The sequence below is a fragment of the Cryptomonas paramecium genome, chromosome 1 (genome assembly GCF_000194455.1).
Source record: "Cryptomonas paramecium strain CCAP977/2A chromosome 1, complete sequence".
Classification (NCBI taxonomy): Eukaryota; class Cryptophyceae; order Cryptomonadales; family Cryptomonadaceae; genus Cryptomonas; species Cryptomonas paramaecium.
In genome coordinates, this window is record NC_015329.1 from 55,195 (window position 1) to 69,722 (window position 14,528).

Below are 14,528 nucleotides of genomic sequence, written 5' to 3' on the forward strand. Positions count from 1 at the left end.
CTTTTTTAAACCATATTTTTTTTATTTTTTTTGTAATATATTTTATTTTATTTAAAATTCTCAGGAACCTATAAAGAAATAAAACAAAAAGTAAACTAAATTGTACATTAGGTATAGTTTCAAGTAATGTCGACAAAAAAAAAAGCCTTTAAAACAGTATATGCATAATTTACTGTTTTTGTTTGATAAAATAAAAATAATTTAAAAAAATAATTTTTTTTAATTATGTAAAATTTTTTATTTGTTCTATTTTCTTTGATTAAAAAATTTTGTTCATTATTTTTGTTCAATAGCTTCAAATTTTTATAAAAATTTAAATCAAATTTCATAAAAAAAGCTTGTAAACATATAGATAATCTTTTGAGTGATTTTTTTTTGAAAAAGTTATCTAAGTCAGTCAAATGAAATAAAAAAATAAGTTGGATTAAATAACGGTTAAAAATTAAATTATTTTCTAGAAACGTTTGTTGAATCGAAGAAAAATAATAAGTTGTTAAAAAAAAATTTCTATAATTCAAATAGCTTGATTTAAAATAAAAATATTTTAGAAACGAAAAATTTTTATTATTTATTTTAAAATTAAAAATTTTTTCAATACAAATATAAGCATTCTTGGGAAAGTTTTTAAAATAGTTTTCATTTAACATATCTTTTGTTATATTATTATGCTTTTTAGAACAGATATCGATTGTTAAATGTTTTAATGTTTTTGTTAAAAAATAATTTCGATTCGGAGCTATCAAAGCACATTTATTTAAACGCAAAACATACAAATTATAATTTGTATGTTTTGCGTTTAAATAAGGCAATATTTCTTGTATCAATCCGATTTTAACAGTAATTTGATTTTTTTTTGATAAGATACGTTTATTTTTTGAATTTTTTTTTTGATTGAAAGTTATAGATCTTAAAAACATTGACTAATTCAAACAGAACAAAAAAAACAGAACGTCGTGAAACAAAAAATCGAGCACTCTTTTTGACAAAATCCTTAAAATTTGAGTAAAAACTCACAAAAAAATTTTTTAGCATTTTAATTGATATTTTTAAGATTGTTTTTAAAAATTTTTTTTTTTTTTATATAAAACAATAATTCATACCAAATGTTTACAGTTTTATAAGTGTAGCTACGATAAAATACATCTGTAAAAAAAAGCGCTTCATGTGTTTGCGTTTAAATATTAAGTTTTTTCTTCCTATATATATAAAAAACACATCTGATTGACATTTTGCACAATCAAATGTTCTTTTTTTTTTCGTAGAAATTCAAGCAAACGTGTATACACCAAAATGTTGTCTATTATATAAGTTGTTTTATCAGTAGTATTATATATAGAATTTAAAAAAAAATCAACACTAGCCGAAAAACAAGAATAAAATTTTTCACTGTAAAAAAAATGTTTTGAAAAAAAAAGAAAAAAACAATACACATATTATTATAAAAAAATTTATCAATTCCAAATTCTTTTTTATAAAAAAAAAATGTATATAACAAAGTTGTTGTGATATCAGATTTTTTTTTTTTGAAAAAAAACAAATTTTTAATATAAAGTATAATGATGTTAAATGATGTTTTAAATGAATAAGAAAATAAAAAAAACAGCTTTAAAATTACTCCGAAAAAAACATTCAATTTTGACAAAAAAAAATCGATGCATTCTGGTGAAAAAATCACATAAGGACTCCGGATGCATGCCTGTTTTGGGGAAAAAACAAATGTTATTTCATTGGATAAATTTTTTTTTGTATTCAGCTGAAAGTTTTTTTCATTTGATTTTATAAAAAAACAGTTTCGGAAAAATCTAAAATAAGATGCTTTAAAATTTTTCGAACTTGTATTTGAATTTTTAATTTTTTTATTAAAATTAAAAATCCAACAGCTATTATAAATATAACCAAACAATTCAATTGCAGTTTTTTTTTTAAAATACAATTTATAATCTGCAATATAGTTCAAAAAAAAAAAAGAAAATATTTCTTTTGCATTAAAAAAATCTAAAGAGTATAATTTAAAAAAAGTAAATTTGTTAATGAAAGTTTTATTAAGACTATTTTTCTTTTTGGTAAATAATATAAAATAGAATAAAATTTTGCTATGTTTATTCGTACGAAATGTGAATTTAAATTGTTTGTACAAAATATAACATGAATGCAAGTTGCATAAAAGTGTAAAAAAAACTAAATCTATGTATTTTCTTAAAGAAATATTCACAGGAAAAATTGAACTTTCCATTGAAATTTTCTGATAAAAAACTAAAACTGCGATTTTAGTTTTTATCAAGAAGCCGATTTTATACAAAACTTGTCTTATAAAAATTTCACTAAATGTTTTTTTTAAAAAAAATTTAAAAATTAATGAAAAAAGGAAGATCGACTGTACTTGTACAGGATCATAAAGCTTATGCTTTTCAATTTAGGTCTACAGAATGTAACAATTTTTTGATGATAATTTTGTTATAGATTTAAAATCTCTGGTAAAATATCGAATAAGTGGTGTATACTAGGATAATTTTTTAATGAGGATTTCTGAAAATTGTACGTATGGTAATCGAGATGGCTTGCCGATAATCTTTAAAACGCGACACTGTTTTCCAGCTCAAATCAATGTCAGTAACAAATAGCAACACAAGGTCTCGAACCTAGGACCTCTGGGTTATGAGCCCAACACGCTAACCACTGCGCCATGTTGCTTACTCTAGAAAAAAAAGATAAAAATATAAATATAATAACTCCCAAAATATATTTACTTTCTTTGAAGAATAAAAAAATTTTTATAAAACTGAAATGGGGAGTAGATTATAAAGGTATATTGATGTCAGTTGATAGATATCTTAATTTACATCTTTTAAATACCGAAGAATGGAAAAACAATCTAAAAATCGGCTATTTGGGAGAAATTTTTATTAGATGTAACAATATTCAATTTTTGACTAAAATAGATGAAAATTAATTTTTTTTTAAAAATATACAAGCGAGATAAAGTTTGTTTTGATGTATTTCTGTGACCATATGTCATATTATCCATTAACATTACGCAATCATGGGTTGAGGTTTTTCTCTGTTGAAATTCCCATATTCTAATTTGATTAATAATAGGATTACAAGAATTTTGGTGAATATAATGCGAGTTTTTTAAAATAAAACTTATTATATTCTTTGCATTTATTCCTTTGTGTATGGCTTTATGTATTGACGTTTTGTTTATTTCACCTACAAATAAGCCTGGAAGATTATAAATTAAATCACAAAACTGAATCAGTATTTTATTCAAAAAGGTATTATTGTTATAAGCATAAACTCTATAATTTGATTCTATTATCATTTGGAAACATTCTTTCGTTTTAATTTTTTTGGATAATTGATAAACAACCTTTTTTCTTTTTTTCTTTTGACTACGAAACACATAAAAAATTTTATCAAAGAAACAAGGAAAAAACAAAATTTTTAACTGGTGAAACAACGAAAAAAGTAAAATAGTTTTTTCATCCAACTCTTCGATTAGTTTAGGAGTATTTACCTTGTTTTTTTGAAATTCAGTTAGAAATTCAAATAAATTTTTTTTTCTTTTTACATATAATTTTAGCGAATTCATTTTATTAAGCACTTTTTCGTGATATAAAAAAATATAAAATTTTCTGTTTTGAAAATTTATTTTTTTCTCAAATATAGAGCTTATTTTATTGCAAAAGTTTTCGAAAAATTTGAAAAAATTTAAATTTAAACTATTCAACAAAAATTTTATTCCCGTATAACTGATTTTAACTTCATTTTTATATACTGAATTTTTAATTATTCCTGCGTTTTTTAAAAAAAGAATAAGTTGGATGTTGGGAGCAAATTTAGTAGAATTGATTATATTATTCAATAAAAAAAAGAACATACTTTTTTTTCTATTAAATTTTTTTAAACTGTTTCGAAATGTTCTATTCTTTCCAGAACTAAAAACCGAAATTAATTTTGGAAAAAATGTGGTTTTTGTGTAAACTATTCGAAAAAAACATTCTTTATAGTTGTTATTAACAAAAATTTTTTTTCTGTCAATAACAACTAATACGTTTGTTCCTGACATTCTAGAGAAAAAAATATTATAAATTTTGAACGAAAATATATTCAAAAAAAATTTAAATTCTATATAACTAAAACAATAATTTATAAAAAAAAGTCTCATTAAGCACAAACCGTATAACCGGGTATCAATTTTCACGGGCAAATAAGCCAATGAAAATTGGGTTAAGTATTCGGGAAAAAAAAATTTAACAATCAAAGGTAAGTACATCAGATATGGTAATGGAATAATGGGATTATAGATGTAATGTTTAAAATAATAACTATCTACAAATTAAGAAATGGTAAGTAAACTTATAATTGGTATTTTTGTTTCTGTAAAAAAAAACTAATTTTTTTTAGTCTAGTAATAAAATATTGAGCATCAAAAAAAAGCTGATTAAAAAAAAAAACCAAAATAGATCGTTACCCGTTTGGTTTTGTTTGAAAAAAGTTTCTAAAATTAAATTTAACACGAAAAAAAGAAACTGGAGAAAAAAGAAACTGAAAATATAAAATAGTAAAAGTTATTTCAAAACTAGAAATTACAAGAAAAAGAAGATGAATTTACGCAAATTTTTGTTTTTATATATTTATTTTAATTAATTAATCATTTTCCTAATTGTATTGTATATTTTTTTTTGTTTTTTTGTTTTTTTAAAATAGATAATAACGTAGATTATTTTTTTTTTCTCAACTAAATTATTTAAAAAAGTATTTTTTTTTATATACAATAAAGTTTTAAATAAGCTTAAACCTACTCTGTCGTTTCTCTGAAAATGTATTTTGGACATGATATGAAGGAAATATTTTCCAAATTGATAATACACGCAAGTGTCCATCAAATTGATAATTACCATTTTAGGAAGTTTTTCGAAGTGATATAGAAAATTAGATTCAACACTTATAGCGATTTTTTTTAGTAATTTAACACAAAATTGAAAATTTTTCATTTGATTTATGAAAATAATTTTTTTAAAAACGTGTAATTTTAAATTTATAAAAAAATAACTCGAAATAGAATTAATTAGCTCGATATTCGAATATTTCAGAAAAAAATACTTAAAATTTGATAAAATTAACAATCTGTTGATTTTTTCGAAACTTTTCCTGAGTAAAAAAAATGTATTTTTTACACTTAAATCATATAAAACTTTAGGGTTAAAAAAAAGAAAAAAGAAAAAACTCTTTTTTTTCAAAGATATGTGAAAGTAATTTTTGTCCGAGAAAATTAACAAAGAACACCAGAAAAAAAATAATTGTTGAAAATTTGAACTCGTAAGCTGACTTTTGAACTTTATTTTCATGGCACAGCTAGTTTATATGAATTTTTGAGAATAAAAGGTTTATATTTATTTTTATCTATTTAGTCGCTTATACCTACGGATGTTATGTGTTACGACGATTATGGAAATTTACATTATTCGTGTAAAATTACTAGTAAAACCGTCAAAAGGTGGAAAATTCCAGATACTACAAGATGGACTATTAGGTCTGTTTATACGAAAAATTTTCTTATAAAAAATCTGGTCGAGAAGAATAAAAAAACTAGAAACATATGCGTGGTGGGGAATCTTCATCATGGAAAAAGTACGTTTGTTAATTCGTTGTCATCGAGCGTCCATTTGAATAACCAGATGAATTTTTTTTGTAATTTTTCTGATTTTTTTTACCTAGAAAAACAAAAAGCAATGTCATTACAATCATCTATTACAAATCTTCTTTTATGTAATAAAAAAAAAGAGTCTTACTTGGTGACTCTAATCGACTGTCCTGGGCATTTTGATTTTTTTGATCAAATTTTAACAGGTATAAAAATTTCAGACGGAGCTTTATTGACAATAGATGTGTCTGAAGGAGTGTTAACAGGTACAGAATTTTTTTTAAAAAATTGCTTAGTAAATGATTTGCCAATCGTTATAATATTAAATGCATTTGATCGATTAATGTTGGAATATATTTATTCTACCAAAATGATACAAAAAATAATAATAAAAATTTTGGATGAATTGAATTCGATTTTAGAAATATCAGTTTTTAAAAGAAAAAAAAAAAAAGAAAAAATATTTTTTTTTAACCCAATTCATAACAACGTGTGTTTTGCAAGTTTTTTACAAAATTGGAGTTTTACGTTAAATCAGTATGCTGATATGTACATATCATGTCAACCTTCAACATGTTTGTCTGTTGCCGATTTATCGGTTTATTTTTGGAATAATTTTCATTACAGAGATAAATTCAAACTAAAAAAAAAAAGAAAAATCGAAAAAAAGACTGTTTTTTGTCAATTTATAATAGAACCTCTATACAAATTAACTTTTTTAAAAGTAGGCGAACCTATCATCCATATTCAAATGTTTATTCAGAACGAATTAGGAATATTCGAAAACCAAACTCAAAACCAAAATTCTAGACAATTATTTGAAAATATCTTTTTATTTTTTTTTGGTGGTTGTAGAAACTTAAAATTAATACCAAATCACATCGGGTTAATATCGTCTATAATCGAACATATTCCTCATTTTATAAAAACTAAAAAATATAAAAAAAATTTTATAAAAAAAAAATACACGTTTAAATCTTTATGCTATGTATACAAATTTTTTTCTTTTAGAAAAAAAAATAATTGCCTAAGTTTAGTTAGAATTTTAAAAGGGCAACTCAAAGAGAAAACAAACACTTCTCTTATAACTGAAGGCCATGAATTTTATCTAGCTGAATTTTTTTGTTTAAGTTGTAAAATAAAAAATATTCTTTTACCAATCGGTCAGTATAATCTCAAATTAGCGTCTGTTTCAAGAGGCTTAGTTGCAATTGTACGAGGGATAGATAAAAAAATAAGAAAAACTGCGATTTTATTTAGAAATAGCACTAAAACGAAATTGTTTTTTTTTAACGTTTATTTTTCTTTTTTGAAAAAACTGTCAGGAAATGGATTGCATTCTTTTTTAGCCGTTTCTTTGGAACCTATTTATTTTTTTAATTTGAAAAAATTTTATAGTTCATTGAAAAAATCTGTTAAAAATTACACAATGTCATATTGCGAAATTAACGAATTCGGTAAATTATTCTTGCACGGGACCGGTCAACTTTATTTAGATTGCATACTTCATGATATTCAGTTTTGTCACGACAGGATTGATACAAACGTTTCTGACATATTATTGTCTACTAAGCAAACAATTTATTTCAAGGATAATCCAGTTAAGAAGTCGAATTACAACATCGGACTCAAACTAGTTAAAAACTGCCAGCTATATATCGAACTTGATCAAGAAATAAAAGACGGATTTTTTCCTACCTTAAAAGAAAATTTGTGTTCTGTTTACTGGAACAATTTTAAAAAATCTATAAATTCAGCATTTTTCATAAAAAATTGTCAAAAAAATTATAATACCAGTATAACCGAAATAAATTCAACTTGTTTATTTGGGCCAAACTCGGAAGCCTATTCATGTTGTTTATCGGCGAGTCATGAAATTAAAACAAATTTTTGTCTGGTTAAAAGCAATTTAAGATGGGGTTTCGATACAATGTTAAATAAAAATCATTCTTTGTTCCATTCTTTATACAAGCTTAAATTTAAACTAGAAAGGGAAAAAATTTTTTCCAGACTCTTAATTAAAAAATTTTTTGCCAAATATAACTACTTTTTTAATGAATTATTTGATAATTATAATTGGATTACATGTGAACCCAGTTGTATGTCGGAAATTTCGTTTGATTCGAAATTTTTTTCTTTGATTGTCAAGAACATTCGTTCTGAAAAAGGATACATATTTTCTTCAAATTTTTTTACAAATAAAACAGCATTTGCAGTTAAATGCGACATGTTTTTCTTAAACCTCGTTAACTTGATTTCGAAAATTAACTTCTTAACCAAAGATGCTGTCGTTTTCTCTTCTGTTTTTGATTCGTGGAAAGAAAAATTTTTTCAAGATACTTAAAATATTTTATGCGTTATAATATAGTTTTTTTGGCTTTTAAAAATTAACTGACATTCCAATGGCGAATGAAATAAAAAACTTGCAAATTCAACTATAAGTGAACATAGATTTTGTTTTTTCAACATTTTATAAATTGACACACAGATTAAGCTGAGTAAAAATAAAAAATTTATACTTTTTTTTTCAAAAATCATAAATTTAAATTTTTTTATAACATTTCCTGATATAACATTTCTATTATTTTTAAATTTGAGCAACATAACATTCATTATTTCAATTGCAGTATATTTTTTTACTGTTATAATCAAACATTTTTCAAAAAATTCTAAGAAAAGGCCAACCCCTTTCAATCTTTTTAATTTTGCAAAAATTGCGCGGTTTGTAGATAATATCAGAGTTGAAGAAAAGTTAAAATTTGATAATTTTTTTAAAAACCAAAAATTATTTATATTCAAAACGTGAGCTTCGTCAATAAAAAAAACTCCGTGTAAAATTTTCATTTTTTTTAATTGAAGACATTTTAAAATTATTTTATCGATTTCTTGGCGCAGATAATCCGAAACATGTGATAATTTAGATAATTTTTGGTCTTTAAATCCAACATTAATCATATCAAAATCATTTAATGTTAAGTCACGAACAATGGTTTTTTTTTTAAAAACTTTTCCATTTGGTATAAAATTATATTCAGTTATACTAAAATCTTTGCGTTTTGTATTGACCACCTTTATAATGGATTTTTTTGGTTCTATATACAATATATCTCCAATTCTAATTTCGCTCTTGATAAATTTTCGATACAAAGAATCAAATAATTTTATACACAAATTACTTTCAACTGTTTTCAAGTTAATTTTTACTAAATTAAGAGCATCGTAAACTTTTGCGCTTATTAATTTCCCTTCGTAAAAAAAAATTTCATCTACTAACCTTATTCCAATTGATTTTCGAAAATTTTGTATTATATGGTTTGATTTTTTAAAATTTGAATAAGAAAATTTGTAACCACTTGTAATGATGAAAGGAACTTTTTTTCCTAATTTCTGAGAAAGAATTGATCCTGTGGTATTTTTTCCAGATCCAGGAGGACCTATGATTAGAATTATCTTGTTTTTTGTTTTACCTTCTTTAACAAATTCTGCGATTAAATTAATTGACGGGTTTATCTTTCTTTTGTCAAATGAAAAAATAGGTATATTCTTCGATCTGTTTGTTAAATCATCGTATGACAAGTTAAAAAATTGGTGCATTTTTCTTAGTTACGTTCAAACTAGTTTGTTATGATAAAAGTTTTAAAGTTAAAATAAATTTTTAGCATAAAAAAAACTGTGTAATTACAATTTAATTTGATTGGCGTCTGAATATGTTCAAAAAAAAAATCGTTTGAAAGTTAATTATGAAATAAACCAGATATTACACTCTTTCTCGAATATTCATAAATAAATTTTATTGACAATTTTTATATAAAAAATTTTGTTTTATTTTGGATTAAATTTTCTTAAAAATTCTTTCGTAATTTTTTTATTAATAACAAACTTAGGAAAAAAAGAGATCAGAGTAAAATAAAGTTTAAAACTATTTTTTTGCGAAAAATAATTTTTCCTTTTCGTTTTTTTTTCGTAGTAAATCATATGGCTTATAATACCTAATCCAGTAAACCAAATTCGATTCAATATCACTTTCAAGCATTTGAAAAATACATCGGATATATCTGCAAAATAAAAACAGTTTATTTTAATCAAGTTACCAACAATATCATCTATAGAAAAAAAGGCAGTTTTTATTGAAAAAAAATTAAATAGAAAAAAATATTTTTTAGAATTTTTTTTTTCTGCATAAAATTGTAAGCTTTTAGTATAAGTTTTGTATCCACATAAAATTTTATCATTATTAATACATATGCTTGAGTATAATTTAAAAAAAAACAAAAAATTAAAAATACAATAAGGTAAAAAACACCGGGTCAGCTGTATTTCATATATGTGGAAATTTTTATCATATTTTTTTTTTTCAAAAAATAAATATGTTGTCGTTTTTACTAAAAAATTATATAAGTTTTTACAATTAGATAAGATTTGAAATACATTTTTATTTGATAAAAAATGATATACGATTTTAAATATAATCATTTTTTTTTAGAATAAGAAAACCTAAGTAAATATTAATTTCTTTTTTTTAAAAAATGCTTTTATGTAATCCCCAAAAATTTTACACTGCAAGTGGATTTATCTGTATAAGCTTGAGTTGTATAATATTCAACATAAAAAAAAATTTTTCAAAAAAAAATGGATTGTTTATAAAATTCAGACCTAACCAAAAATGTTTTCGGTGTAATGGATTCGGTTTTGAAAAATGCAATTTATGTAAGGGTAAAAAATTTGGTTTTTATAAAAAGTTAGAAGAATATTTTAGTTCATGCCCCAAGTGTTTGCAAAAAAAATACAACGTGTGTTCTCATTGTAAAGGTAGTGGCAAAAGAAATGTTTATTAAAAAAAAATTTAATAGTTCATTTGACAACCAAATTTTGTTTAAATAAACGTACGGTATTAAAAAAATTTAGGAAGTCGTGAAAAAAAGAAAATTTTATCTTTTTACCGATTCCTAAAAAATAAGCCAACTTGTTTCCAACTGCAAATCCAATGGTAATTCCACAATAACATCCTGTTAAAATCCCGTTATGCACAAACAGATTTTTAGACGGATACACTGTGCTCATTGTTTTTGTGCTAGAACAAACGTTTCCGAATCCAACCGTAATTCCGCACTTTGTTCCAAAAAAACATCCCATACAAATACCAGTAAAACTATGAATTTCTAAAAAATTATAAATATCGCGCTTGTTTCTATATTTTTTTTTCATTGTTAATTAGATTTAAATTTAAACGCGATTTGTTTTTAATGTAATTATAAAAATATAAAGAAAATTTATTAATATAAGTTCACTCGATTCTTAGTAGATAATTTTCATTTATTATTCCTTTTTTATTGATAATAAAAAACTGAAGCCCGTCTCCTATATCTATTTTTCTTTTGGAAGCTTTTAAAAAAAATTCCTTAATAGAATTGATTAAATCTTGAATTGATTTTGTGCGTAAGTTAAACTTTAATTTCAATTGATGTTCAAAATAACTATCGAGAAGCGGTTGAATTGCAGCACAAGATTCTCCTATGCAATTAAATTTTAGCTTTTCAAAACTTCCGACTGAATCGAAACTATATACCGAACCTTTATCATTTTCATCCAGTCCAGACAACACATTAAATACATAATAAGGAAAAAATCTTTTTGAATAAAGTAAAGATGAAATATAGAAAGCACAACTTTCAACAGAAATAGCTTTTTTAATACCATATTCGTAATCTTTAATGCTGGTCTTTGTTTTTTTTTGAAAAAAAAAAGCATCTGCAAACATTCCCGCTGATGCTAGAATAATTTTTTCTGAAATTTTAAAAATACGAGTTTGGAAACGAGTTGGAATTGAAAATCCATTCAAATAACGAGTATCAGAAACAACTACACAATAATTTTGGTTTGCTATCGAAATGATAGTCCCTGAATTGTTTTGGTAAGGGTTGAAATTTTTCTTTTTTTTATTAACCGAATAAAATATTTTTTTAAATTTTTTTCCATCTTTATTCCATAAAAAAACTTTCCAATAACTTTCAATTAATGTCATACGAAGTAGACGCTATTTATTATTTTTAGGATAATCACGTTATAAACCAAATATTTTTCTGGATCTATAACAATTTAATCGGGAACAAACTAATGCAATTTGTTTTATACCTAAAAAAAAATATTTTATGTACTTAATTGAATACAATATTCGATATATATTGGAAAATAATTCAAAAAAACACAATGTTAATTTAAATATAAACAATTTAAAAGAAAAAGAAAAAAAAAATACAGTTCTCATCTGTTCTTTCAAAAAAAATTTTTTATAAAAGCAACCGATTGGGCGTTGTCTTTCTTTGTATTTTATTTGTTTTCTGGGCTGACAGTTTACCGATTTATTTTTCATAAAATATAAAAAACCGAAAATTATCTTAGCTCTAACTCTTATGGTATTTTTATAATGCATATTTATTATGTTTTTAAAAAAAATATTATGACGTTGATTTAGATATAACAACCTTTCTTTTCTTTTTTGCAGATACTTGATTATGATATTCATAAAAAAGAAACTATTTTATGTATAAATATTTTTTCTTTATAAATAATGTGTGGCAAATTAAGTAGTTATTCTTATTAACTATTCTTTGGTTTCGAATGCAAAGTTTTGAAATGTTTTTTATACTAGATAAAAAATTTTTTAATATTTCGTAAAAATGATAAAAACTTTTCATTTTTTTGCTTATCTCGCGTGTATTAAAAATTAAACTAATTAAAATAATAATTTTTTTTTTTAAAAAAAAATTTTTTTTTAAAAAAAAATTTTTCAAGTTTTGCAAAATGTGATGCAATATCTTATGAATGGGTACATATGCATCGGATTTGCACATTGTAAACAAAGAAACCCCTTCTACGACATGCGTCCAAGAAAATATACTGTAATCTAAACAACAGTATATATAAAATTTGACAACAACAAATAAAGGGTGCTTTTTTATTATTTTTTTAATCAATATATAAGCTTTTCTTTTATCTCTAAACTTTTGAAATAAGAGAAAACTCAGATTAAAATAAACAAAATCGTTTGAAAAATCTTGAGCTAGTACTTTATTATATGAACGCAAACTCAATTTAAATTCTTTTAAAAATATTCCGATAAGACCTACGTACAACCATCCATTAGGCTCAGTGGGATTGAATGATAGAGATAATAACAACTGTTTTTTAGCTGCAATTATATTGTTTGTTTTGAATAATAATATACCAAGCAACGTTTTGCTTCTGGCTATTTTTTTTCTATTTAATCCAAAAACCAATTCAAAGTATTTTCCGTTAGAAAGAAATTTACCCATTGAAATTAGCAATTTCGCTATAGTTTCTAGACTAGACAAATCCATCAAACGCCTTACTGTCAACTCAGTTTTTTTTTCACATCCATGTCTACTTGAATATGAAAATGACATTGTAGAAAAAAAAAATTTTTTCTTTGATTTTAAAAATTTCATTAAAAATTTGTAGACAAAAAAAATTTTATCGAGTTTTGCTATGATCGAGCTAAAAAAAATATCTCGCAACCCGATGTATTTTCTGCTGTTTAACCAATATTCAGACTTGAAAAGAGTAAATATATATTCTATATAGAATCCCATATATAAACGAGAATATTCTTTTTTGTGTTTATTATAGTTTTTTATAAAAAAATAAAACAAAAAATCAATTGACGGAAAAGTGAATAATTTACACGTATAATATTCAAGTTCGTATAAAAAATTGATCCAAATGTTGAAATTCGTTTTTTCTTTAAAATAAAATACAATTACATATTTTAAAAAGAAAAAAGTAAATGATATATTTTTCAAAGATAAATTAAATACAAAACTGTTTCTATTTTCATATTTTATTCGTTGGCCCGCCTTAAAATTTAAAACGCTTATATTATCTTTTACAAGACCGAGTTTACGATTTTTATAAAAAAAATCAATATTTTCTGTATTAAAATAATTCAAAATAATAAATATATTATTTGGAAAATTGAAAAAAAACAAACTGAAATGTTCTCGTATAAGATATCCGCAGCAATTTGTGTTAGAAAAAAATTCTAGTTTAAATTTACTAAATATGGAAAAATTTGGATTTTTTTTACGTTTGTTAGAAATTTGTATAAAATATATTTTATTGTTTGTTAAATGCAAACATTTGAGCAATAGTTTTGTTTTTGATGTTGTATTTAAAATTGTACACAAAATGATAATTTTGTAAAATTTTAAAATTTTAAAAAATAAACTATTGTCAATCAATGTTATAAATCGATTTAAATTTTTTTTTTCAAGCTTATAACAGAAATCGATATAAAACCGATACAAAATCGAACTTATAATATACAAACCCCATTTATATTCACAGAAACTCGATTTGCTTGTTTCTTTCAGGGTGGACATCCATTCAAAAAAAGAAAAAAAGAAAAAATCAGTAGTTAAAAAAATTTCACTATTTTCTATAAATATAGATTTGTTTAACATTTTGAATTTCCAATTTCTCGTGTCTTGTTTTTTTTTGGAATAGTACGAATTAAAAAACTCATATTTCTTTTTTTGAAAAAAAAAATTAAAATTATACATTGTTCTTGTCATATAAAACCCAGCGCATATAATTTTTTTGGTGATTTTAAATCGAGAGTATTTAAATATATGTATGATATCAGAACTATTTTCAAAAAGAAATCGGTATATACTAGAATACCAAGGAGAACAAAGAAAGGTTGAGTTTTGTTTTTTATTTGAACTGACGTATTCTTTTATCTTGTTTAAATTATAATACTTGAGCATTAAATTTAAGGCGTTTTTTTTGAATGCTAAATCAGAGAAATTTTGATCACAAACCCAATTTACATAACTGACCATTTTGTAATTGTATGCTTTAT

General features: G+C 23.1%; 13 protein-coding genes and 1 non-coding gene across 14 annotated transcripts; 3 read left to right on the plus strand and 11 right to left on the minus strand.

Moving 5' to 3' along the window:
• Positions 1-119: 119 nt before the first annotated feature.
• CPARA_1gp049 (hypothetical protein) lies at positions 120-917 on the minus strand (the record flags this gene model as incomplete). Its single annotated transcript, XM_003239557.1, has 1 exon — positions 120-917. One exon carries the CDS (start codon positions 915-917, stop codon positions 120-122), a length of 798 nt encoding a protein of 265 aa, XP_003239605.1.
• Positions 918-1,339: 422 nt separating this feature from the next.
• Positions 1,340-2,233, minus strand: CPARA_1gp050 (hypothetical protein; the record flags this gene model as incomplete). The annotated part of the gene is made up of 1 exon (XM_003239558.1): positions 1,340-2,233. The coding sequence occupies one exon, from the start codon at positions 2,231-2,233 to the stop codon at positions 1,340-1,342; it is 894 nt and encodes a 297-aa protein (XP_003239606.1).
• A 385-nt stretch (positions 2,234-2,618) lies between these two features.
• trnM lies at positions 2,619-2,691 on the minus strand. The gene has a single exon. It is a non-coding gene; the product is annotated as a tRNA-Met (tRNA).
• Positions 2,684-2,950, plus strand: CPARA_1gp051 (small nuclear ribonucleoprotein E-like protein; the record flags this gene model as incomplete). The annotated part of the gene is made up of 1 exon (XM_003239559.1): positions 2,684-2,950. The coding sequence occupies one exon, from the start codon at positions 2,684-2,686 to the stop codon at positions 2,948-2,950; it is 267 nt and encodes an 88-aa protein (XP_003239607.1).
• Positions 2,873-4,276, minus strand: CPARA_1gp052 (TATA binding protein of transcription factor IIB-like protein; the record flags this gene model as incomplete). The annotated part of the gene is made up of 1 exon (XM_003239560.1): positions 2,873-4,276. One exon carries the CDS (start codon positions 4,274-4,276, stop codon positions 2,873-2,875), a length of 1,404 nt encoding a protein of 467 aa, XP_003239608.1.
• Positions 4,277-4,646: 370 nt separating this feature from the next.
• CPARA_1gp053 (hypothetical protein) lies at positions 4,647-5,351 on the minus strand (the record flags this gene model as incomplete). Its single annotated transcript, XM_003239561.1, has 1 exon — positions 4,647-5,351. One exon carries the CDS (start codon positions 5,349-5,351, stop codon positions 4,647-4,649), a length of 705 nt encoding a protein of 234 aa, XP_003239609.1.
• Positions 5,352-5,435: 84 nt separating this feature from the next.
• CPARA_1gp054 (U5 small nuclear ribonucleoprotein 116 kDa subunit) lies at positions 5,436-7,991 on the plus strand (the record flags this gene model as incomplete). The annotated part of the gene is made up of 1 exon (XM_003239562.1): positions 5,436-7,991. The coding sequence occupies one exon, from the start codon at positions 5,436-5,438 to the stop codon at positions 7,989-7,991; it is 2,556 nt and encodes an 851-aa protein (XP_003239610.1).
• Positions 7,988-9,241, minus strand: CPARA_1gp055 (RuvB-like protein 1; the record flags this gene model as incomplete). Its single annotated transcript, XM_003239563.1, has 1 exon — positions 7,988-9,241. One exon carries the CDS (start codon positions 9,239-9,241, stop codon positions 7,988-7,990), a length of 1,254 nt encoding a protein of 417 aa, XP_003239611.1.
• A 228-nt stretch (positions 9,242-9,469) lies between these two features.
• CPARA_1gp056 (hypothetical protein) lies at positions 9,470-10,120 on the minus strand (the record flags this gene model as incomplete). Its single annotated transcript, XM_003239564.1, has 1 exon — positions 9,470-10,120. The coding sequence occupies one exon, from the start codon at positions 10,118-10,120 to the stop codon at positions 9,470-9,472; it is 651 nt and encodes a 216-aa protein (XP_003239612.1).
• Positions 10,121-10,173: 53 nt separating this feature from the next.
• On the plus strand, positions 10,174-10,482 carry CPARA_1gp057 (hypothetical protein; the record flags this gene model as incomplete). The annotated part of the gene is made up of 1 exon (XM_003239565.1): positions 10,174-10,482. The coding sequence occupies one exon, from the start codon at positions 10,174-10,176 to the stop codon at positions 10,480-10,482; it is 309 nt and encodes a 102-aa protein (XP_003239613.1).
• Positions 10,483-10,498: 16 nt separating this feature from the next.
• CPARA_1gp058 (hypothetical protein) lies at positions 10,499-10,852 on the minus strand (the record flags this gene model as incomplete). Its single annotated transcript, XM_003239566.1, has 1 exon — positions 10,499-10,852. The coding sequence occupies one exon, from the start codon at positions 10,850-10,852 to the stop codon at positions 10,499-10,501; it is 354 nt and encodes a 117-aa protein (XP_003239614.1).
• A 79-nt stretch (positions 10,853-10,931) lies between these two features.
• Positions 10,932-11,669, minus strand: prsB6 (26S proteasome SU B6; the record flags this gene model as incomplete). The annotated part of the gene is made up of 1 exon (XM_003239567.1): positions 10,932-11,669. One exon carries the CDS (start codon positions 11,667-11,669, stop codon positions 10,932-10,934), a length of 738 nt encoding a protein of 245 aa, XP_003239615.1.
• Positions 11,670-11,708: 39 nt separating this feature from the next.
• Positions 11,709-12,170, minus strand: CPARA_1gp060 (hypothetical protein; the record flags this gene model as incomplete). Its single annotated transcript, XM_003239568.1, has 1 exon — positions 11,709-12,170. The coding sequence occupies one exon, from the start codon at positions 12,168-12,170 to the stop codon at positions 11,709-11,711; it is 462 nt and encodes a 153-aa protein (XP_003239616.1).
• Positions 12,171-12,180: 10 nt separating this feature from the next.
• On the minus strand, positions 12,181-14,508 carry CPARA_1gp061 (hypothetical protein; the record flags this gene model as incomplete). The annotated part of the gene is made up of 1 exon (XM_003239569.1): positions 12,181-14,508. The coding sequence occupies one exon, from the start codon at positions 14,506-14,508 to the stop codon at positions 12,181-12,183; it is 2,328 nt and encodes a 775-aa protein (XP_003239617.1).
• Between the last annotated feature and the right edge of the window lie 20 nt (positions 14,509-14,528).